General features: G+C 33.4%; 1 protein-coding gene across 1 annotated transcript; it reads left to right on the top strand.

Annotated features, from left to right (window-relative positions):
• Positions 1-1507: 1507 nt before the first annotated feature.
• Positions 1508-2399, top strand: LOC111376479 (probable calcium-binding protein CML35). The gene has a single exon (XM_022999439.1). The coding sequence runs from the start codon at positions 1693-1695 to the stop codon at positions 2353-2355; it is 663 nt and encodes a 220-aa protein (XP_022855207.1). The 5' UTR covers positions 1508-1692; the 3' UTR covers positions 2356-2399.
• Positions 2400-25465: the final 23066 nt, after the last annotated feature.

Here is a 25465-nt window from a genome sequence, read left to right as displayed (position 1 = left end):
AAATTACTATGTTGACTCTCTACAACCAAAAGAACAAATCCAAGGCCGTCTTATTAAAAACCCCAATTACGATATCCTTCCTCTCCACTTCACACCTTGAAATGCGCGTTCCAAAATATATCATTCAGATTTTTAATTAAAAAATTTAAAATAAAATCTCGATGTAAGACTATTTTCAACGTTCTACACCATATTTAGTGTAATTTTACACTGAATTTGGTGACGATAATCGAAAGTGGTCGATCATTGACCCCTATCTTGCGAGGTTATACTTTCTTGACAATTTAATTCTGATCGAAAGCCACAACCACTTTTTAAACAGTCATTTTCAAATTGAATTGTTCAACTAAATTATCATAAGCTCAAACATTTGGGACCATTGTTTTAATAATACTAACAATAAATTATAACCATAGAAATGTTAAGAAATTAAGCATAGAATCGAAGTCGGTCACAAATAAACAAAAGATAGAATAAATTTAACTTACCCTTCAATCCCACCAAGAGAAAGAGCCAATAAAAATTTCTCTATTATTTGCAAGTCTAATCAACTTATTAGGAATCTTATACGGCAAATGCAAAGTGATTTATTCGATTATTTTTTCTAGAAGGATTAATTCCATACTTCAATCTTGTTTAATCGGGTAGTTATACTAAAATACAATTGGGTGACTACTTAGTTTAATTTTCATTAAGACAACTTTGTCTAATTCTATTAACAAGAATCGATGGTGCAATCGTCAATAAATAATAATTATCACGTGTAATTGTCAGTTACTTATTTGAATTATGTAGAATTTCAATTAAACAAATGACGGGCTTCAATTATTGACTATCAGTTCATTGAGGAATCAATATCGTCCAGGGTTATCTGATTGAAATCAAAGTAAAATGTAATTACCAAATTAAATAAAAATAAAATATAATTATTTAATTGAATCTAAAGTAAAATATAATTATCGCGAATATAATTTACTGTCTAAGAAAATATAGTCCTTTTGATGAAATCAAAAATAAAATACTCCATACCATTAAAAAAAAAAAAAAAAAAAAAAAATCCCTTTTTCAAACACTTGAAAAACAATTTTTTTTGGGTTTGGTTTTGAGGGAAAAAAAAAAAAAAAAAAAAAAAAAAAAAAAAAAAAAAAAAAAAAAGCAAAACTCGAGAGCATCGCCCTTCTGGATACTAAGAACGACCACAAAATTTACGAAAATTTTAACTTTTATCCAAACTAAACAGAGACAAAGCCCATGTTTGATGATAATTATTTTGAAAAATAAAATTATATTTTAAATAGTTTTTTGGAAAATATATGGTTAAAAAGTAAGAAAAAATTTTGAATTTAAGCAGAAAATATTTTATTGTATAAATATGTAATTAAAAATGAGTTTAAAAATTAAAAAACTTTGTTTCAAAAGAAAAGAAAGAAAAATAGGGGCTAAATATAGTAAAATATTAAGCTTTATTTAAATCACACCAAACTGGCTTCCAAATTTCCAATAACCACTCCTTCAAAACTCTCTCGCTCTCTCTCTCTCTCTACGAAACTTCGAGGAAGCTCACTATGGCTCACCACACTCTCCCTCCATTTAACCCCCCGATTCTTCCTCTCTGTTTCCCACAAACCCCCCCTTCTCCATTATCTCTCTCACCTTTCGGTCTCTCCCTTCTGTTTCGTTTGAATCAGTACAATGTCCACCATGAAGTTCATCAAAATCGTTCCCAAAAAGCTTTTCAAGTCCAGGAAATCACAGTCCGTTTCCAGATCCGAGAACGATCCGTCCTCCTTCAGCTCCCAAGCAACGTCGTCTTCCGCCGATGATTCCCACTCTGGCCTCAAGAAGCCGCTCGACGGATTAGATACGCCAACCAGCGTTCTGCCTTCTTTATCCTCCGGCGAGTGGTCCGAATTCTCTGCCGATGTTTACTTTGAACTAAAGCAAGCGTTCGAGATGATAGACAGGGAAGGGACTGGGAAAGTAAAGAAAGAGGAGCTGAAAGCTTTGTTGAGTAGCATTGGAGCCGAGCCGCCGAGCCAAGAGGAGCTGACTATGATGTTAAACGAAGTGGATAGAGACGGCGATGGGTGTATCAGCTTGGAAGAGTTCTACACGATCGGCTCGGCTTTTGGGACGAAAGCCTTGGAAGCCGATCTGAGGGAGACGTTTGACTTCTTTGATTCCGATCGTGATGGGAAGATAGCGGCGGAGGAATTGCTCAACGTTTTTAAAACTATTGGGGACTCACGGTGCACGTTAGAGGACTGCCGGCGCATGATAGGAGGCGCAGACAGGAATGGGGATGGGTTTGTCTGTTTCGAGGACTTCCGGCGTTTGATGGGCCTGCAAAGATGATACTTTCTTGTTTAAAAAAAAAAAATGAAATGAAATTTATAATTTGCTGGTTCCAATATTTATTATTATTATTATTATTATTATTATTATTATTTATTGTTTGTGTATTAACAGGAACCATTTATTATTATTATTATTTATTGTTTGTCTATTAACAGGAAAAAAATGGTTCTGTTTTTTTATTAGAGATAATTTAATATTTAAAATGAAATGGCAAAAATCTCATAGCTTGTTTGGTATAGATTTTTTTAAGTGAATGATTTTTTAAAAAATGTGATATTAAAATGTGAATAAGTTAAAGATAATTTTGTTGACAAGTCAGTCCCAAACAAGCATTTAGTGGATGGCAACTGTCATGGCAGGTGACAAGGAAAAGGACGCTGACTATGATGCTTTTCTTGATATTTTGATTAAACCAAAAAAATTCTGTACTTCAATCACACACTCAATGACTTGAATATAATCTAATTCCTAACCAATTTAATATAATAATAAAATAACAATAAACGAAATTTTCAGTCGGTATTAAGATAATTTGAATCTTGGAGAATGTTTTTCGCAAGTTTATTTAGCACATGTTTGGCCCTGTTAGATTATAATTTATTTTTTTCTCTCTTCTTATCAATCACATATTTTTTAATAAAATAATATTACACGTAATTTCAAAAGATTTTCTTCTTTTTAATTAAAATTTCAAATAATGGGCCCAAATAGGGCTGAATGTTTTTAGCAAATTTATTTAGCACCCGTTTGGCTCACACTTTTTATTAACATGTTTTTCAATAAAATAATATTATATGTAATCCCAAAACTTTTTCTTCTTTTTAATTAAAATTTCAAATAATGGGAACTTAGCTCCCGTTTGGTCCCCTATTATTTGAAATTTAATTACTGAAATACTGTTTTTTGAAGAATGTGTGGTTGATAAGAAGAGAGAAAAATAAATTATCATTTAATTAAGTCAAAATGAGTTTAATTTCAATCAATGCCATGTAGCTCATGTTCGGTAGGTATAATCTAAATCAAATTTAATAATTAATTTTAAACACATATTTCAAGGTATTCGAAATTTTTTAATCGCATATTTCATCAATTTTTATCAAAATATACTAAAAATCTTATTTTAATTCCCACCAAATATAGCTTTAGACCATGCCTAATCATCATTTTACTAAAAACTTATTTTCCTCCAAACTCATTTTGAATATCACATTTTCCAATAAAATTATGCCTCGTTAGATTAGTTAAAAATCAAATTTTTGGTAAATTTTGATAAAATTAATAAAATATATTATTGAAAAAGTTGATAAAAGTTGTAACTCTCATAAAATGTATAGTTGAAAATGAGATTGCAGATAAAATAGATTTTGAAAAAATGGAGGCTAAATAGAGACTAATATGTCCTTACTTTTTAACACATATTTTTTTAAAACTTATTTTAAAAATTGAAATCAAAGGAGTTAATTCTATTATTGACAATTGCAACCTTGTTCACTTTCTTTTTTGACAATTTGGCACTTTCAATTTCATATGTAAAGCCAAAAACCGTGTTTTGTATCTGTTAAAGTTGAACAGTCCGATAGCTTGCTTAAATTTAGACACACAATGATTTTGTCGACGTTAAAAAATGACTAAATCACTTTTGATTTCTTTTTTATTATTATTATTTAGAATGTTTGTAAGGAGTATCTTGAAAGTACATCTAGCTCGACCCTTTGGGGGAACCATTATGCTTTTCTTTTTTTTTATGGCTACCCAGGTAGCCAATTAGTTGTTAGAGTCACATCAGTCACAGTATCGTCCTTAAAATGTGTGTCTTCGCTTGGATTTTGAAATTTTTTGATTGGTTGTTGAAATCGATCTAAACATAATATAATAATGTTAGGATAGTAGGTTATCATTACTATCTTGCGATTGACTGAAATAGTGGTGCAAATATAAAGGTTGAACCCCAACCTTAAGGGCCCCCACCGACCCTGTCCTGGGCCATCGTGGAAGAGGTAATCGCAGGATGTGCCTCCCAGGAGCCAGAGTGGAGAGCACATGGATAAGCCAAGACTGTTAACCCATATGGTAACTCCCGCTTGCAACAAAGCCAATTCCACCTTGCGGGGAATCGAACTCTGCATACTGTCACGCTGAACCCTATCCGTCCTCCTCTTTGCCACTGGGAGATATGCCCTGGGGACAGTGGTGCAAATATCATTATATTGCCACTTGGTTGTTTAGGAATGGTTACATAAGGGGTGATGATATCGCATAGGGACAAATGGAGCAGAGTGCAATGATTATGCTTCCTAGATCACTACAGTGTTTGGGGCGAGCTGACCTGTCATAGAAGGACTAAGCCCTTGTTGAACCTCATTCTTTCAAAAATTTATTTTTTTAAAATTCATTTTTAACAATATATTTTTCAAAAAAATAATATTAAATATAAATTAAATTTTTTTTTAATTTTTAACTACGTATTCTCCATCAATTACTATTCAAAAATGCATTATTTCACTTAAATTAGATTCAAACAAGGGGTAAGTTGGATTTTTCTTGAATTGTGGTAGGTTTGTGAGTTCAGATCCCAACAAATTTGATTATATTAGATCTTTAAGTGGATGTATGTAATGATTTAATTATATATTACATCTTTAAGTAGATGTAATGATTCATACGAAAAATAATTTAATATTGGTCATGTTTATTGAGAACTCTAGAGGAAATATAAGAAAATGAAGTCAATAAATTAGTGCCAATTTTATTAAGAACTAAATATTTTTATTTATATGTAAAAATTATAGTTGTAGAGGTACAATATTCAATTTCCAAATATTAATTGATTTACAGCACTCCTCGTTGAATGACTATTTACAAAATAATTGTCTCTTGTAACATAGTTTGGTAATAGTTCGATAGAACAAAAATATCGAACGAAAAAAAATAAAAGAAATTAGAATAATGTTATGTTCTCTTATTAAAATTTCGTTGAAAAAATTCAATGAGACAAAACTTGAGTGAAAGAAAAAAAAAATACAATTACTCCATTAATTTTAATTAATGAATATCCTATATAAAGTCATTCATATTTTAATTAATTATGATTATGTATCATTGTTCATTTCTTTAAATAAGTAGTACTTTACTTTCAAGGCACTTCAAAGAATAAAAATCACATGGAGAAAAAGGTAAACCTTATTATTAATCTGAACTTTAGAGTTGTACAAAAAACTACTCTTCAAGAGCAATGATATAATTTCTTATAGAATATCAGATCTTATAGATTTACACTCATTGAAAGAAAATAATATTCTACTTAAATATTAAAGTATAATAACATTGTATTTCTTTCAAAATAACAATGCAATATTATTCGAAAATATAGATATTCAAATATTTATGCATTTTCATGAACAATAATATTATATACTTCAGGAATATTAATGTATTATTATAAAAATAAAAAATAAAAATAATCGATATAGTAATACGCACATAATCATATAAATAATATTTACTAATTTGTCGGTTGGTAAATTAAAATCAAACGAATACTAACATCCTCTTCTTTTTTCATTTTTCCTTTTTCTTTTTCTTTTTCTTTTTCTTTTTCTTTTTCTTTTTGGACAGAAAAGAAGAACCATTTAAATCACACGGTGAATAAAATTTGAGGATTGTAAGAACCACATGGCCTGCTTCTGCATAAGAATTAAGCTAACATGGTATGTTTATGAAGATACTATTTATCCTCAATAATTATGCATGCATCCACTGGAAAGTTATCTCTTCTCACAGTGTAATGAAAAAGAAATGAAAATAAGTTGTGATCGCATTCGGATTTATCTGGGTGACGAACCAGGGGGGAAGGCCGCCACTCCTTAGGATTAGTCAGGCTAAATTTGAACACCTGGGTTATTAAAAAAAAGGAAAATAAGATAGTTGTAAATTTCTCGTGATATTTTTTCACTATCTAATATAATTAATATAATAAATATACACTCGATTTATAAAACAAATAAAAAATAAAAAATGAATGGTCTGCTTTGTTCTTTGTAACTTGTACATAGAAATAATTTGCCTCGTTTGACTTCCTTTTTTTCAAATTAAAATAGATGGAATAGTACTTTTTTGAAAAATGAGTAATTGAAAAGGAAGGAAAAATTTTAGAAATTTTATTTTATTAAATATTGTGTGATTGAAAACAAAAGAGAGAAAAATTAAATTTAATTTAATGGGGCCAAACAGGGCTAAAATTTCTTTACGATTACCACTATAGTCTATATAACAAATCTTCGTTTGGAAAAGAAATTTGGCATTTTGGGATAGATTTTTAATTTTGAAACTTTCTTTGTAGGTGTGATGTCTTTTTCCGGTGGTTTTTCTTTTTGATACGATTTCCATGAAATTTCTTTTCCCTTAATTTTACGTTTTCTCTGTCTCAGGGGGAAAAAAAAAATCTTGGATGGGTGGCTTTTGTTTTCATCACTTTTGACTTTAGCAGATCATATAATTAATTTGATTGGAATTCATGGAAGTTTCGTGTTAGAGTAAATTACGGAGATCTTCTCTTAAGTTAGTTCTCGTTTGACTTCTATTAAATTATATTATAATTTTTGGAATAATGTTTTTGGAAGAATGAGTTGTTGAAAAAGAAAGAAAATTTCTCATTTTGCACTTCTATTTCTTATGCTTTATATATGACTAAATTTGTTTTCTTAATTGTTTTATTTTTCTTAATTTTAATTCAAACAAAAAATACAATGTATTAATTTTAAAATTTTATTTTCTTAACTTTTCATACAGTGTGATTTCATTTTAATCGCAATGGTTAATTAGAAGAAACAATGACTATTGATGCAAAACATCCTCGACCTTTGTCGCTATTGCAGAATATCTCCCATATTTTTTGACCTTTGAGGTGCGAAAGAGCTCCTGTCGTCCATCCATGTTAATGGTGTAGTTAAATCAACTTAAAGATGCCCAAAATGAATGATCTTGAAATTGGATAATTGGCAAAAAACCTCATTGATCCTTTGCCACTATTGTAGAATACTCTCTATCATTTCAGATTGACGAAAAACCTTCTAAATGTCTTATAAGTGTGAAATAAAATATTTTCTTCTATTTTCTTAATAAATCTTTGACGTGACAAATATACCTTCTTTTTTAAAAAAAATAAGGAAAAAACAAAAGAATTGATAACAACATTACCAAAATTTTCAAAAAAGTACAAATGAATCCCAAATAACTAATTAAAAAGTTAAGATTGAAAATAAAAAATCTCTTTTTCTCCCACCTACCCCATCCTCCTCCTCGCCCACTACCACCACCACCCCCTCCCCTTTGAACAAAGTTTAAGGTTCATACTCTGTCCCATAGACCTTATGTTCTCACATTCATCAATGGGTCAAAAAAATTCCAAGAACATTCCGACTCCGTCCATTGTTGTGGAGATGGTGGCATTGAAAAAATCATCACTCTACATACATATTCCCATGCAGTGGACTTAACTCTAACAGTGTAATTAACTCAAGTCATATATTTCCAAAGGGGGCTCCCATTGATGACATGAGTACTCAAACATTATCAACGCGATGTTGACGGTGATAACGTGCATGTCGAATATGAAGAAGTTTTATCAAGGTCAAGGGCTGAAATTGATAAAGAGAGCTATATCAAAACCTTCCATAGATGCTGCTTCTCCTTTTTTCCTACATTCTTCAGATAAACTGAACCAATCCCTTGTCGATGTACCCCTCAATGGCGACTATTATCCTTTTTGGCGTCTTGTCATAACCCGAGCCCTGAATGCCAAAAACAAGCTTGGTTTTGTCCTTGACACCGTTAAACATCCAACAGATGATCGTCGTTGTTCAACTTTGGGATCGATTTTGTAATATGACTGTTATCTTACATGGAGTCTCATCTACTATGATAAACCACACGATCTTTGGACCGAATTGGAGACTCGGTTTCAAAAGAGCAAAAAACCAAGATCTTCAGGCTCGAGCATGAACTGGCCAATCTCCACCAAGACCAATAGTCCATCACCGATTACAGTAAATTGAAAGAACTTTGGGATGAACTATTTTCCCTACAACTAATCACTCCATGTACCTGCGGCGCAAACAAATTCCCTTCTGAAATTCAAGATTCTGATCGGTTCTACCAATTCCTAATAGGCTTGAATGATAGCTTTCAATAACTCCGATCACAAATCCTAGCCACAGATCCCCTTTCTTCAATTGGGCGTTGTTATGTAATACTGCACCAAGAACAAACATAACGGTTGGTCCAAATCCCTTCTTGCTCAGAGATGTTGGCTTTCCTCACTCACTCAATACCTCAATAAAACTCACGTCGACCCCGTCGCACTTGGCTAGCTAGAACACCGCTTTCTGAGGAGTGTGGGAAACCCGATCATTTTTGTGCAAAGTACTTTAAGATTCTTGGTTACCCAGACTGGTGACCATCAAAAAATAAGAGCAACCCACTGATAGCTAGGTCTTCATCGCACGCGGTTGTGCACCAAGCTGTCATACGCAACTCTGTACCTTCATTTAGCTTGGACAGCTCGGAGCCCAGCAATCTGAATGGGTTTTTTTACCTTAAATAGGCTTTCAACTGAACAAATGGCCCAATTAATGGAGCTCCTCAAACTCTCAAGTTTTTTAATTTTCCACCATGGATTATTGATAGAGATGCTACGCACCATATTACCACTTCACCCTTAAATAAATCACACACTACTGCATTTCCATCTTTTTTGTGTTCCCATAGGTGCTAATACCCTCGTGTCTTGTACGAGTGACATTTCTCTCTCTCTCCTAACCTTACACTTCCTAATGTTTTATCTGCTCCTGATTTTAAATTTAATTTATTATCTATCAGTCGATTAACAAAATCCCTTAATTGTGTTGTCTCTTTTTTCTCACCTTTTGGACTTTTCAGGACCTAACCACGAAGATGCTGATTGGCATGTGTGAAGAGTGTAATGACTATACTATTTCAAATGTGCTCCAGCAACTGCTCTCCGGTCATACCTCATTTGATACATGGTATCAACGTTTGGGTCACCCTTCTTTACATAATGTTCCGCATTTTATTTCTCATCCACAAGTTATTGATCATTTTAAACTTGTAGTCGAGGTAAATAAACTCGATTGCCTTTTAAATTAGTAGCTAATAAAAGTTTAATGCCTTTTGAATGTCTTTTTTGTGATATTTGGGGTGGTTACCATACCCATTCTCTTTCTGGTGCTCATTATTTTTTAACCATAGTTGATGAATATACTCGTGTCACTTGGTTAGACTTAATGCGTTTCAAATTTGAAACCCTGTCATGTCTCCGTGCATTTTTTTTTACCATGATTCACACTTAATTTTGTTCCAAATACGTTACATACGCACTAACAATGGTCTGGAATTCCTTGCTCTACTACATATCTCATCAATCACACTACATCATCTTTTCTACAAAATATCTCCCCTTTTGAACATCTTTACTAAAGGGTACCCCAATATGATCATTTACGTATATTTAGTTGCCTTTGCTATGCGCGAACCATTTTTGCCCACCATGATAAATTTCAACATTGAGCTCAACTATGTATTTTCTTATGATATCATTCCTCTCATAGTGCTTATCAAGGCTATGACTTAGAACACAAAGGATCTTCATTTCTATGGTTGTCATTTTCCTCAAATATGTTTTTCCCTTTCAACTATTGCCCCAACCTTTCCCCTCATCCTCAGTCTTACCTCTCCCCATCTTTGACCCTTCTATTCCATCATCAGATCCCTCTCCTCCTCAAGAATCTATTTTTCACACCCCATCCTACTCGTCTCTGTCGTACTATACACCGTCACATTCATCTTGTTGACTATGTCTGTCCTACCTTACCATCATTTTCATCCGTTACGCCTTCCACTGCTGTAGTCACATTTTCAGGTACAACTCATTCTCTGTCTCATTTTGTTTCGTATCATAATTTTTCCACTAAACATTTTGCCTTTCTATCTGCTTTCTTCCAATCCCCTGACCCTACTTGTTACTCTCAAGATGTTGAGTATTCCCACTGGCGTGATGCTATAAAGGCTGAGATTTGGGTCTTTGAAACTAATCATACTTGACTCCTTACACCACTTCCTCCTGGTAAGAAACCTATTGGTTGTAAGTCGATTTTCAAAACTAAACTCCGTGCTAATGGTTCCATTGAGAGGTATAAAGTTCGATTGGTGGCCAAGAGTTATACTCAAGTTGAGGGCCTTGATTATCATGACACTTTTGCCCATGCAGCCAAAATTGTTACTATTCGTTGTGTTTTGGCAATTGCAACATAATTGGCATCTCTATCAACTTGATATCAATAATGTCTTTCTTCATGGCACTTTGGAAGAGGAGGTTTACATGACACTTTCTTCCGGACATGGTTGAGAGGAGGAGACCCATGTTTGCCGTCTACTTAAACCTCTTTACGATCTTAAACATGCTTCCCGTAATTGGTACTTAAAACTCTTCTTTGTACTATTGTCTTATGGTTTCACTCAATCTATACCTAATCACTTTCTTTTTACTTGAACTATGGGCTCCTCATTTACTGCTATCCTAGTCTATATTGATGATATTTTAATTGCAGGAAATGATATCTCTGCCATTACTACTCTCAAATCTTCTCTTGATAACAGGTTCAAAATCAAGGAGTTAAGCAACATAAAGTGTTTTCTTGGTCTTGAGATCACTCGGTTACCTTGTGGAATTTTTGTCAACCAAAGAAAATATACACTTGATATTCTTTCCGACTCTGGCAATCTGGGTTCACAACCAACCACTTTTTCCATTGATCAAAATTTAAAACTTACTCCCGATGATTGCACTCTACTCTCTAATCCAGGTCCATATCGACGATTAGTGGGCACAACTTCTACACCTCACTATTACTAGACCAGACATATCCTTCTCCATGAATATGTTTAGCCAATTCATGCAAAATCCTCGAGATTCTCATGATCAAGCTGCCCTTCATGTTCCACGATACCTAAAAGGCTCTTCATGGCATGGCCTATTCTAATCTACTTAGAGTGATTTCAAGCTTTCTGCATTCTCAGATTCTGATTGGGCAAGTTGTCCTACCACTTTTAGCTCCACAGCTGGCTTCTTCATTACTCTTGGTGATAGTCCCATTTCTTGGCGTACTAAGAAACAGGCAGTTGTTTCTCGTTCCTTTGCCGAAGTTGAATACTGTGCTATGGCTTTGACCACATGTGAACTTGTCTGTCTCAAGTCTCTTTTGCGTGACTTTGTTGTTAGCCATCCGCAACGTATTTTGCTATACTGTGACAATGAGGCTGCTCTTCCTATCACAAGCAACCTTGTTTTTCATGAATGCACCAAACATATTAAAATTGATTGCCATTTTATGCATGAAAAAATTATGTATGGCCTCATTCTTCCTACCTATGTCTCTTCCAAGCACCAACTAGCTGACATTTTCACAAAGGCTCTTGGAAAAGATCTATTTCTCCATTTCAATCGCAAGTTGGGCATTATGGATCTTCATGCTCCAACTTGGAATAGGGATATTATTTCCTTGGACAAATATATTGTATATATTCTTTTCTAAATTAGTTCTCGTTCCTATTTTAGCTAATCCTACATTTATTATAAATATCAATGTACAATGCATCATAAATCAATGAGAATTACTTCATTCCAATACCTAAATCTAACACAGTTGCTAAAGCACATCTTGAATCAATTGTTTGTTTTGAGGAATATTTTCCTCTCTTAGCATGACCTCAAAGCATCACTTCTTTTAGTTTTTTGAATTCATTACATCAATTTTTTGCATTCAGAACCCAAAAACTCAATTCATAAATTTATCCAATTTTTCCATTTTAACCACATTTAATTTCTTCCCCAATTTTTTTGTGGTGTTTTTTTTGGGGGGGGGGGGGGGGGGGGGGTAGGATGAAGATGGGGTAAGTGGGAGAAAAAGATATATTTTTATTTTTTATTAATTTATTGGAATTCATTTGTACTTATTTGAAAAAAAAGGGACTATTGTTACAATTAAGTCTTTATTTTTTTCTTTTGTTTTATTTAAAGAGGAGGATTTGCAAAGCTTTTTTGATAAAATGAAAGAAAACATTTTATTCTGCACTTGAAAGGTCATCTAGAGGGATTTTTCATCAACCTAAAAGAATAGGAGAATATTTCGTGATAGAGACAAATGTCGAGAGGTTTTACGCCAACTTTAAATAGATTTTTTTCGCATCTTACAGGTCATATAGGGAGATTTTTTGCCAATTTGAAAGAATATGCGATATTCTGCAATAGGGACAAATGTCACGAAGGTTTTGCACCAATAATCCGAGAAGAAAATAAAGAACTATTTTCAACTGCTGTCTCAAATCTTTTTTTTTTTTAAAAATGTAAACAAGTCCAAAATAAATAATAAAACCAAAATTAAAATTAAAAAAAAATCCCATTCTCTCCCACCTACCCCACTCTAGGGTAGGAAGAAGTTAGCGTAGGTCGGAGAGATATGATTTTTTATATTTTTTAATTAATTTTTTCGGATTCTTTTGTACCTTTTGAGAAAAAAAAAGTGGAACTACAACTGAAATTTGTTGTTCATATTTTTCTTCTTCTATTTTTATTTTATTTAAATAAAAAGGTATATTTATCATTTCACAAGACTTTACTAAAAAAAATGGATGAAAATGAAGTCTTTCACACCTCAAAGGTGATTTTTTGCCAAAATAAAAAATATGAGGTGTTCCACAACATAGTCAAAGGAGCCATTCATGATTGTTAGTGTATTTAATTGGAAACAATTCACAGAAAAATTTTAAAAAGTCTGAACTTTATACTTTTCAACCCTTTTTATTTCTCAAAAAACCATTTTATATTTTTTTTATTATTTAATTTTTTACATTAAACTTTGTAAGACCATTGTATTTTAGTTAATAAAATTATGCTACACACATTTTATTACTTTGTTTCAAATGTTGCCACCGTCCTCGTGACACAACATAGTTACAGACTGTGTCACCTATTTCTACCGTTATTATCATTGTCACCACTATAACTTTAACATTTCGTATTACACCATCATCAATACTACCACTTGCTTTATATATTATTACACCATCATCATAATCGCCATCAGTAGCACTTTTAACGTCTAGTGTTACACCATCTTTGACTCCACCATTTGTAACAATAAATTGTTACACTATAAACTTTGTAAGACTATTGTATTATATTATAAATTATGTTAAACACATTTCATTAATGTGTTTTCACACATTTCATCACTTTGTTTCCAATGTCGCCATCACCATCATGACACAATGTGTTATATACTTTGCCACCTATTTCTATTGTTATTGCGATCGTCATCATCATCACTTGTAATATTTAGTGTTACACCACCATTGACACTACCACTTTTAGTATTTATTATTACACCATCACTGTGATCGCCACCACTTACACTTTTAACGTCTAGTTTTACACCATCATTGACTCCACCTCCTGTAACAATAAATTGTTACACCATCCCAACCATCACCCTCCATTTTATTGTTACATCGCCCCAACCATTTCCACTGCTCGCCATTGTTGGTAAATTTAATCGATAGTGTATGGAGTGGAATTGAGTTCTAATATACCGTATTTGTGTTTTAGACACCGGATTCACACTTATCGTATTTGGCAATTGCTTACCGTATATGACAGTGCAACTCACCGTATTTGTTAGTTTACCGTATATGCTAGTTAGCTCACCGTAAATGACAGTGACGTAACAACAGAATTTTCACACTTTATGATAACTTAAACAACACAGATTTTGGACAAACTGTTTGTTTTCATAAAATAATTTAAATAACACAGCACTTGAATTTTCACAAACACAATTTCAAATCCCAGTTCGTATATATAGATATTATCTGATTAAAACAAATTAAACTACTTGAATAAGAATGGTAAATTATATAATTTGCAGAAACATAAAAGCAATATAAATTTCAGAAAGCTAAATAAAATCTGAAAGCATGCTAAAATAAATCTGGAAGGCTTATAATTCTGCAAATAATTAAAGCACAGATATTTAAGCTGGAAGCATATAAATTTGAAAATAAATTTTTAACCCGAGACCTGTGAAAACACAGTTTCCTTAAAACATATTCGCTCCCTCACCGTAAATGCTTGAAGTCTAGCCCAAGCGTCTGTTTCCCAGGATACAACAACAAAACCAGCAGAATCTGAGCACCACAGAAACTACTCCGGCAAATTGAGTTTGTGTTCGAATAATATCACCACAAAATTATACTGGACAGAGACCGAGATGCAGACATGAAGAAAAAATGCAGAATGTTTTTCTCCTATTTTCGTGTGGTTTTTTTTGTGTACTAGAACTGCTGAAAAGTGGCAATTTATATAAGTTTAAATCTACCTATTAACTCCATAACAATAAATAATGGAGTTGTTTCAATTTTTGGGAGTTTTAGCAGTTTCAGGAAACTCAAAGGTCAGTTGAAGAAAACAAAAATTACAAAACATGGACACTCCAAACGGATCAATTTTTTCTTTGTTTGGTCCGACATTCGTGTACACAAGTCGTGCCCGCACACAAGTCCAAGGTCCGAAGACAATTTCGGTCCGTGATTTGCACCCCCTCCGCGCACACGTGGAAAGAGCCTCTATACTACAGATGATTACACCATTCCAATATATAGTCCTATATAAAGTGGTTAATAATTTCTTAATTTTCCTAAGTGGGACTAGACTCATTTTTCCACATAAACCATCTTCCAATGGTCATTTTTGAGCTCCAATTTCTCATTCATCCATTCATCAATGTTGGCAAATAAATATATGGTTTCGATACTCTCACGGAGGAGAACAATGATCAACTTTGATCTTCCAAATTGGACCAACGGGTCCCACCGAAAATTTTGCCAAAGTGAGCTAATTCACTCATTTTTCCAACAATCCCCCACATGAATAAAAATTGGGAGAGACACGAGACTTGGTGATCGTGAGACACAAGACTAGGTGTTAAAGTTCAAAGATTGAAGCCTGCATAGGATAGGTAGGTATTACCCTTTGAACCTTTCCTTGTGAAAGCATATTTATTTTACTAGCTGACCAGTAGACATGTTAACCTTGAACTATTCTGCCGTTTATGTAAACGATGATATACTTCACACAAGATCATTCATAACACAATTCAGTTCTCATTATTATGTTCATTTTGGCCATGAACATATGCTTGGTTTTGTGAGAGTTATTAAGAATTGAACCCCACACAATTCTCTTAGAAGCGGTCCCACTTCTCTCTCACATAGGTGATTTCTTATTACAAGTAACCCGTATTACTTGGCTCGAACTTCGACGCATGAGAATCATTAAAAGCCTATTACTTATCATTCATCCTTACGGACATCACTATTACATCATAGGAATGGACAGGAGGAAACACCCCCTCAGTGATTTTATTAAACCTTTACAATTAGGTTGTCCCTTTGAACCTAGATCTTGGGATCTCCAGTCAACTAGGTTGGATTTCCTTTGTAATGACTTATTCATTTAAGGGCTTAAGTCTCATTCCTTTTGATGATTTCTCAACTAACTCTCTGTTTAACTCTTTGGTTAGCAGATCCACAATGTTATCTTTTGACTTTACATAGTCAATAGTGATAACTCTAGTTGAGAGTAGTTGTCTTATGATATTGTGTCTACGACGTATATGTCTAGACTTACCATTGTACATGTTACTTTGTGCTCTTCCTATTGCTGATTGACTGTCACAATATATGCAAATTGCTAGCACATGTTTTGACCATCTTGGAATATCCTCTAAGAAGTTGTGTAACCATTAAACATCTTCACCACATTTATCTAAAGCTATAAACTCAGATTCCATTGTAGATCTGGCTATAACTGTTTGCTTAGAAGATTTCCACAATATGACAGCACCTCCCAATGTGAACACAAATCCACTGGTGGACTTTGAGTCTTTTATATCAAATATCCAATTAGCATCACTGTATTCTTCAATGACCGCTAGATATCTAGTATAATGTAGTCCATAATCACGATTATATTTTAAGTACCTTAGTACTCTTACTATTCCTTTCTAGTGATCAGCACCTGGATTACTCGTGTATCTACTTAGTTTACTGACTGTGTAGGCTATATCTAGTATTGTATAACTCATCAAGTACATTAGACTTCCAATAACTCTCGAGTATTCTACTTGAGAGACACTTTCACCTTTGTTTTTAGAAAGATGTTGCCTCGTATCTATCGATGTTTTAGCCAAGCCAGTATCATCCTTATTGAATTTTTTCAAAATTTTGTCCACATAATGTGACTGACTTAGAACAAGTCCATCCGATGTTCTTGAGATTTTGACTCCAAGAATAACATCAGCTAAACCCATATCTTTCATGTCAATTCTCGAATTCAACATAATTTTAGTGGATTCAATCATCTTTTTGTCACTACCGACAATAAGCATTCATCAACGCAAAGACATAAAATGACATAATCATCTTTAGTGTCTTTGATGTAAACACATTTGTCACACTCATTGATTTTAAATCCACTCTCTATCATGACATTATCAAATATTTTATACCATTGTTTGGGTGCTTGTTTCAAACCATATAGTGACTTCACCAATTTACAAACTTTCTTTTCTTGCCTTAGTGACGAAAATCCCTTGGGTTGTTCCATATAGATGTCTTCTTCTAAATCTCTATTTAGAAAGGCAGTTTTATTATCCATTTGATGTACTTCAAGTTTTCGCTAAGCGACAATCGCAAGTATCAACCTAATAGATGTTATTCTCGTCACTGGAGAATACTTATCAAAGTAATCAAGGTCTTCCCTTTGTTTGTAACTTTTTATTACTAATCTGGCCTTGTACTTTTCAATAGTTCCATCTGCTCTCATTTTCTATTTGTTTCCTGGAGGAAGATCCACTAGCTCCCATGTATGATTTTGCAGTATGGAATCTATCTCACTTTTAATGGCCTTCTTCCATTGAGGTCCTTCCGAGGAATTCACAACCTCTTGATAACTTTGAGGTTCACTTTCTAGCAAATAGGTTAGAAAATCAGGACCCTTTTTTTGTCCTTTCTCGTTTGCTACGTCTAACCTCAGTCTCCTCTTCTAGTTCTTCGTCATGACTATTTTCAGTCATAGTCTCATATATTCGTTTGGAGGAGCTTGCTTCCTCTTTGGACTTGTACGGAATACATGTTCAAAGAATGAAGCATTTCTTGACTCCAATATCATGTTTTTGTGTATGTCAGGAATTTTAGAATCATACACAAGAAATCGATACGCACTACTATTGTGTGCATAGCCAATGAAGATGCTATCTACCGTTTTTGGCCCTATCCTTACCTTCTTTGGCGTTGGAACGGCCACTTTAGCAAGACACCCCCACACTCGTAAGTATTTATAGGAAGACTTTCTTCCTTTTCATAACTCATAAGGGGTCTTTTCCATTTTCTTTCGGGGTACCTTATTTAAAAGATAATTTGTTGTTTACACAACTTCCCCCAACATGTTCTGAGGTAACCCAGAACTTACTAGCATTGCATTCACCATTTCCTTTGAAGTGCGATTTTTCCGTTCAGGAACACCATTTTATTGCGATGAATAAGATGCGGTGGTTTCATGTATGATTCTGTGTTATGCACAGAATTTCGCAAATGGTGCTTCATACTCACGACCTCGATCGCATCTTAATTCCTTAATTTTCTTATTAAGTTGAGTTTCAACTTCACTCTTATAGAGAACAAATTTCTCTATAACTTCATCTTTATTTTTTAGCAAATATACATAACAGTATTAGGTGCTATCGTCGATAAAAGTAATAAAATACGAGAAAATATTTACTCTAGGGGAGGACAGTGGGAGCAAAATAGAACTTGAAAAGTTTAAGAGTCCACATATATAGTTAACCAAATAGATAAATCCGAGTTTGATCTCATATCTGATATGGGACATACTTTGGATCAGGAAGTAAAGACTCCTGATGACATGACAGCTCTATGTGAATCTAGTAGGATCATTCGACCTTCAAGAAGGTGCGAATCCATGATCATTAATCAGGTACTAGTGATCCAGGATAATGAACCTGCTAGTTGCAACAAAATAAAATCAAGTGTTGACTTAAAAGAGACAGCACGAGACCATGATACTCGAGATGAACTGGGCGTATGTGAACAAGGTTTGGACCTTGGTTAAGCCTCCTGATGGTATAAAACCCATAAATTTTTGTAAATAGCTTACAAGGAAAATGTCGATATGGAAGTGGATATCCATATTTACAAAGCAAGGCTATAAGCAAAGGTTAAGTATTGACCTTGGTGAAACTTTTCTCCTGTGGACTTGCTGAAGTCCATTCGGGTTTTATTTGCAACAGTTGCATATTGTAACTAAAGGTTAAGATAAGTCTCTATGGAGCTGAAATCTTCGATTTGATGAAAAAAGTCAAAGTGTTTGATTTTATCAAATTTGAAGTCGAATTGTGTATTTACAAGAAGATAGTGGGAGCATTGTCGTATTCCTAATATTATAGAAAATGACATCCCTATATTTCAATCGTTGAAATAATGGTTGTTAAAGGATTTATTCATAAACGATATGGGATAAGCAACTTGATCTATAGAACTAGATCTAGAAGATTGCTTAACTCATCCCAATTGACATGGATGAAATCTTGAGAAGATTTCATATGGAGAAACTGATTTACTCTTAAGCGGTATGTTGGAAAGGTTCCAAACATGAAGCAACCATTGATTCAATAGTAAAAACCTGATACATGGTTACTTCAGAAGTAGCAAAGAGTTGCAATATGGATCATGATGTTCATAAATGAATTTGGAGTAGTTCATGCTATTATTGATCACATACCATAGTATTGTGATAACAATAGAGCCATTGCGAAAGTAAAGAAACTAAGGTCTCATCTATAATCCAAACATGTACTAAGGCGGTATAATCTCATCAGAGAGATAATACATAGAAATGACGTAAAGAGAAGAACAAATTTCCACATTTAACAATATTATAGATCCATGGACAAAGAGTTGTCGTAGCATAATTATGATCGTCATGTAGACTTATGATATTGGATACATAAGTGATTGGATCTAGTGCAAGTGGGAGTTTGTAAGTATTATGCCCTAGGTCCAATCAACTTTGGACATAAATACTTTTGATATATAATTAATGCAATTTAATGGCAGATCTATTATTCAATTAATAGACAATTAAATAAATAATAGAGTCCGAAGATTCAAACCTCCGTAATTTGTTAATCACAAGGAGTTGTGATTGTGAGATACAAATTACATCTGATTGAATCTTAAATCATCCATGGTCGTAAGTAATAACGAGATACGGATATCGTTATTACGGATAGACCATCATGTGTGACATTTCTTACTTGTGAAGTAAGTAGCTGATCTCACAAGCTAAAGTGTGGTAACACTTAAATGAACACGTGGATGTTTTGTTATAGAACAAAACATTGGAGACCCGTCGAGAGATTCCACATGGATAACTATCTGAGTGTCAGTGGTTAATCTCTAATGTTCGGTAGTGGTATTGGTCCTTTAACTTGAGGTCGTCTTGGTACCATATATGAGGACGGTCATACTTTGGTGATGTTGGATGTTGCTCTGAAAGGGCCGCTAATACGACATCGTTCGGGTACATCAAGAATTGTATGAAGGTTGTGATTGATCAATAGAGGATTCGTCACTCTTAGATAGTAGAATATTATGATCTGCGTTTCATTCAATTAAGTCGATGATGAAATCCTTGGCCAAAGTGTACTCATAAATCGAAAAGGAGTTTTCGACTTATATCGACTTAATAGTGGAGTGAAAGATATGATCGATGATGGAGATTGATACAATTTCATATCTCGTAATTGATCAGATCATATTGACGAAGGGATTATAGTTTCACGGTAAACGAACGAATTTGATTTTGTCATATCACCTGATATTTCTCGTCACATGTATTGCCCTGACACATTGCTAGATGTCAATCAGGGACGGCGAGTGTGAATTGACGATAAATTAAAAGGGTATTTTAATTTATGAATTTTGATTAGATCAAAATAATATTTCACGTCGATAGGCATCATGGTCGGGAACCCAATGGGTCGCACACAAAAGAGAATTGGAAGATTGCAAATTGCCAATTGGTTAATTTAACAATCGTTGGATAAATTAATTAATTGGATTTGTTATTTATATTCCCGAATTAATTAATTGGATTAATTAATTCACGGGCCGAGTTTAATTAATTGGATTAATTAAATATTGGACCGGATCGGGTCGAGCCCGTTTGGGTTTATATAAATACATGGCTAGGGTTTAAGGTTCATATGGTTTTCATTATTCTTGCTGGCACAAGAGAAAAACCCTGGTAGCTGCAATCTTGTTCTCTGTGTGGATCACCATTGGAGGTTGGAGAATTGGACAGCTGTGGGTGGCGAATTAAGATTGCTGGAACGAAAATAATAGCAAAAAAGTTTGCAGATTTGGAAAAAGTACAATCTTATCACAATTTCTATCTAAACACAAAGCCGATTTTTGGTGGGAATCGAAAATTATTTTAAATTTCGCTGTGCATGTATAAGTAGATTCCCAACAGTTTTAACATGAGAATAAATTTTTGCAGGGATGAAGAAAGAGTTTGTTGCAGAAAAAATTAGTGAATACTTCAAACTTTTGTTTCAAAATTTTTGTATGTTTTAAAATTGATATTTTGGCATTTTATTAGCAAAAGCGATTAAAAAACGTATGAGAATATTTTCAATGATAGTGTAAAATTAGGTGTAAATTGACATTTTAAAAATTACTTTTGTATCTTCATTTACATTCCGATGGATTTAAGTATAAATTTTGCTCTAACGAGGATATCTAAATTCATTTTTCCTTTTGTGAATGTTTAAAAAAAAATTGTAAATTTACATCTTTTTTACATTGTCTGTCAAGAAATGTAATTTGCATTTCCTTCGCATCTCTTCATTGGAAATATTTTCGACTACTTTGAAATTTTAAATCACAATTTAGATATATTTTACACTATCATTGGAAATGTTTTAAGCCCTATGTTTGAGCCTCAATATCTAAAATTATTATTTTTATCCAAACACGCTTCCAATAATTATTTTTATCCAAACACATTTTCAATAAAACATCATATTTCAATTAAATAAATTTATATGTAAATTCTAATTTTCTTAATCACACATTCTGAAAAAAAAAATCATTAAATAATCAATTCCAGAAAAAAAGAGGGGCTTAAACAGAGTTAATCGTCATGAAAATTTTAGTGAAAACTTGTGCACAATTACGAAAGTATGAGGACTGCAAGCTAATTGCACATATTTGAAGTATGTCTTGAATTAAAAGCCTCACTTTTATATATTGAAGACCCAAAATCACTTGACTGTAAAAAGTTAGGGAGCCAAAAATAATTTTCCGCAGTACCAAATGAGCCATAGTAAAATTGGCGATAAAGCCGTAAAAAAGGAAAGAGCAGTTAAAAGTGATGTTGATATGACATGACATGAAAAGACAATTCCACCATTGTCAGGAAGGAACTGTCACTGCCATGGCCACTGCCACTGTCGCATTTTCATTTTTGTTTTTAAGGTTATCCCCTCTTAGCCTTAGGTTTAAGTAGGGATGATAATCGGGCTCGCCGGCTCGGGCCGAGCCCCATTTTGGGGACACGGGCTTTGCCCGAGCCGGCCCGTGAGCTCGCGAGCATTTTAATTTTAAAAAAATTTAAATTAAAAGCTTAAAAGGCAACAAGCTACTGCAAAGGCAGCAGCTTGCTGCCTTTAAAAGGCAGCATATTAGAGAGAGAGAGAAAAAACGGGCCTGTCCAGCTCGGCTCGTAAAAAGCCCGAGCCGAGCTTTTTGTTTTTGGTCGAGCGCTCGAGCCCGCAAAAAAGCTCGGCCATTTTAATCGGGCCAAGCCCGAGCCGAAACATTAGGCTCGCGAGCCGGCTCGGCCCGGCTCGACATCCCTAGGTTTAAGATTAATTTGCATGAATTTATTGAAAATTCTGTTCTATCTACAGAAAATCAAAAAAGGTGATGTGTCGCCGTGTGGTGAAAGGAAAAAGGAAAGGAAGTGTTGGCAGAAAAAGGAAAGGACGGTTGGTTTGGAGGGAATTGTTTATAAATTCAATAAATTACTTATGTTTTTATCTTAATTTTCAGGCTCATTACTTATAGTTGGATCGTTCGATATGTTTATGATATAGTTCTCGAAATGAGTTTGAAGAGAATATAGAAAATTTATGAATTCGACTAGCGTACAATTTATTGAATTTATAAACAATTCCCTCCAAACTGGCCATCCTTTCCTTTTTCTACCAACAGTTCCTTTCTTTTTTCCTTTCACCACACGGCAACACATCACCTCTTTTTGAATTTCTGTAGAGCTTCTGTGAAGAAGATTCTGTACGTATAGCTTTATTGCTACACGATTTTAGGAAGAAGTTGCTTGTAGTAAATTGGAATCAGAAATTCTGTTAATTGGTTTATACAATTAGGCACCGTTTGATTGGCAAAACATTTCCATGGAAAATGAAATTTGGGTGGTATTTTCCAACTTTGATGTGTTTGATAAAGGTTTATTTTTCATGAAATATAAATTCTTAGATTTCTTGGGAGCTATACTTTTTTTTGCTTTTGTATGGCGGGAATTGATTTTTCCGGTTGCTGTTGACGTTTTTCCATTTTTTGTTTTTTGTTTTTTTTGGCAATAGAAATAAATTCAAAGAATTATTGTGAAAAAATATTTCCCTTAATTGACAATTTTTATGTAAAACAAAGCCAAACGAATACCAAAAGATAGATGGTTTTCTTGATTTTTTTTTTTTGCAATGGAAACAAATTTTATTCCCAATACCAGTAAATTTTATCTCTTTAATTGACAATTTTTATGTAAAACAAAACCAAACGAACACAAAAAAAAATACTTTTATTTCAACAAACGAACACAGAAAATTATGTCTATCAAATACAATAATTTACAATTCCTAAGAAAACAATTTTTAAGTAATTCAATTCCCTAAAATTCGTTTTCTTTTTACCCAAATTTCATCTTTACAATCAAATGGACCTTTAGGCTCCATTTGTTTTCCATTCTTTGGCCAAAAAATTGAAAAATATGATCGTTATCTATCATATCAAGCCATCATATTTGATTTCCTCTCTCTTGTGTGGATTCCATAACGATTATATTTTTCATTCTCATTCTTATAAGAATGAGAATCAAACGGGAGCTTAGCCCATGTTTGCCGTGTCTTAAAATTTTAATTTAAATTAACAATTAATTTTAATAATTCATTTCATGAGATTTATAATAGTTCAATCACACTTTTCATCATATTTTATCAAAATATACTGAAAATTTTATTTTTAACCACTCCAAATAGGTTATGTTCTATTAGGTTTTTTCTTGTTCAACTCTCTGAAACAAATTTGTCTTGCACTAATACAACAAAGTATTTCTACTAAGAAGTTATATGACAAAAAGTTGGTTCATTTCTATATGCAAAAAACTATCTCCCACTCCATAGATCGATCTTCGTTTAGGTGATTGTTGTCATGAAACGTAACTCTAATAACGAATACGTTTGAAATTGTATAGCAAAGAAGTGGCATTTGAAAGTGCTCGATCATTTTAAAATTCGAACGGTAGAACACTTGCAACTTAACCATAAACCTATCATGAGAATCAAAACCTTTGAACGAAGGAGTAAAATAACAAATAAAAATATCTGCGAGGCAACAATCATTTTATCATTTTGAACTTTGTGCATAATTCACAAGAGGTAGAATTGATACTCTTAAAAAATGTTGATGAAAATTAAAGAAAGAAGGCATTGGTTAAATCAATGATTCTCTTCTCAAAATAATATCTTGTTAATTAATTTGCACATGTATAATTAATTTCTTAATTTATTATAAGACTTGAAGCGAAATTAAATTTTTTCATAGGGGTTGCTAAGATGTTTTATTTGGTAGTTTGAGGTAAGAGTTCGTCACTTTAAAACAAATTTGTACGGCACTAATGTTCACTCCTCCTTGCCAATTCACCCACAAATTAATATAACAAAATATTTTCACTTTGAACTATATATATAGCAAAGAACTATTCAATTATGCAATAACTATAGCCCACTTCATATGTCTTGCTCTAGTTCGATATACGATTTTTATGTCACGAGTCGTAACTTTAACATACGCACAGGGGCAGACCTGGAGGTCTTATAGGGTCAATTGAAACCCCCCCCCCCCCAATTTTTTAAAAAGAAAAATTTATTCTTGTATATTTATATCAGAAGATCAAAGTTTAAAACCAACACTATAAATGTGTCCACCCTTGTATACGCAAATATGTTACAAAGTCCCATTCGACATTTGTAACACTAAAATCAATTTTGTGGATCTGCTTAAATATAAGTTTAAAATGAAACTAAACGCCTGAATAGTGCGTCAAAAGCGTAGAGAATGGCCAAGAACGCGTGCTCCGGGCTCATCTTCGGCTCGTTCAAAATGCACTAATATACATAATCAAAATATTCAACAAAAGGGATTTTCGGGCACTGATATAAATCCGGAAACGCTTCGAATTTACCCATCAACACAAAAATAAAATATTTTATTTAACTGTACTGAAGTGCAGTAACTGCAACAGTTTCAGAACTTAAAGATGGATCGATGAGATAGAAAAAACAGAGAGGCAAATAGAATAGGAAAAAGCTTCCTGCACACAGGCCCTTCCAGGACTCACACATGGAGATGGACTCAAAAGGCCTGTGCAGGTGAATAGAATAAGGCAAGACAGAGAATATAGAAAAGGCATGAACTAATCAGTTTTCTTTCTTTTTTCCTCCATTAATGAAAAGAAGATTGTCAGGGTGGCAGCCCAGTAGTATTGTCACTAATTGGTAATAAATTCCACGTGGAAATCAGTGCCTCACCATACACCATAATAACTGCAAAATCCAGTTTGATAACACAACCAAAATTAGTACAATGTGGTGTA

This window comes from Olea europaea, unplaced genomic scaffold (assembly GCF_002742605.1).
Source record: "Olea europaea var. sylvestris unplaced genomic scaffold, O_europaea_v1 scaffold1509, whole genome shotgun sequence".
NCBI classification, from domain to species: domain Eukaryota; kingdom Viridiplantae; phylum Streptophyta; class Magnoliopsida; order Lamiales; family Oleaceae; genus Olea; species Olea europaea.
Note: the sequence above shows the minus strand (reverse complement) of the source record. Positions and strands in the feature narration are given on the sequence as shown.

Excerpts from the sequence above, each read along its gene's own strand:
- LOC111376479 (XM_022999439.1), top strand. The coding sequence starts at position 1,693 with ATGTCCACCATGAAGTTCATCAAAATCGTTCCCAAAAAGCTTTTCAAG.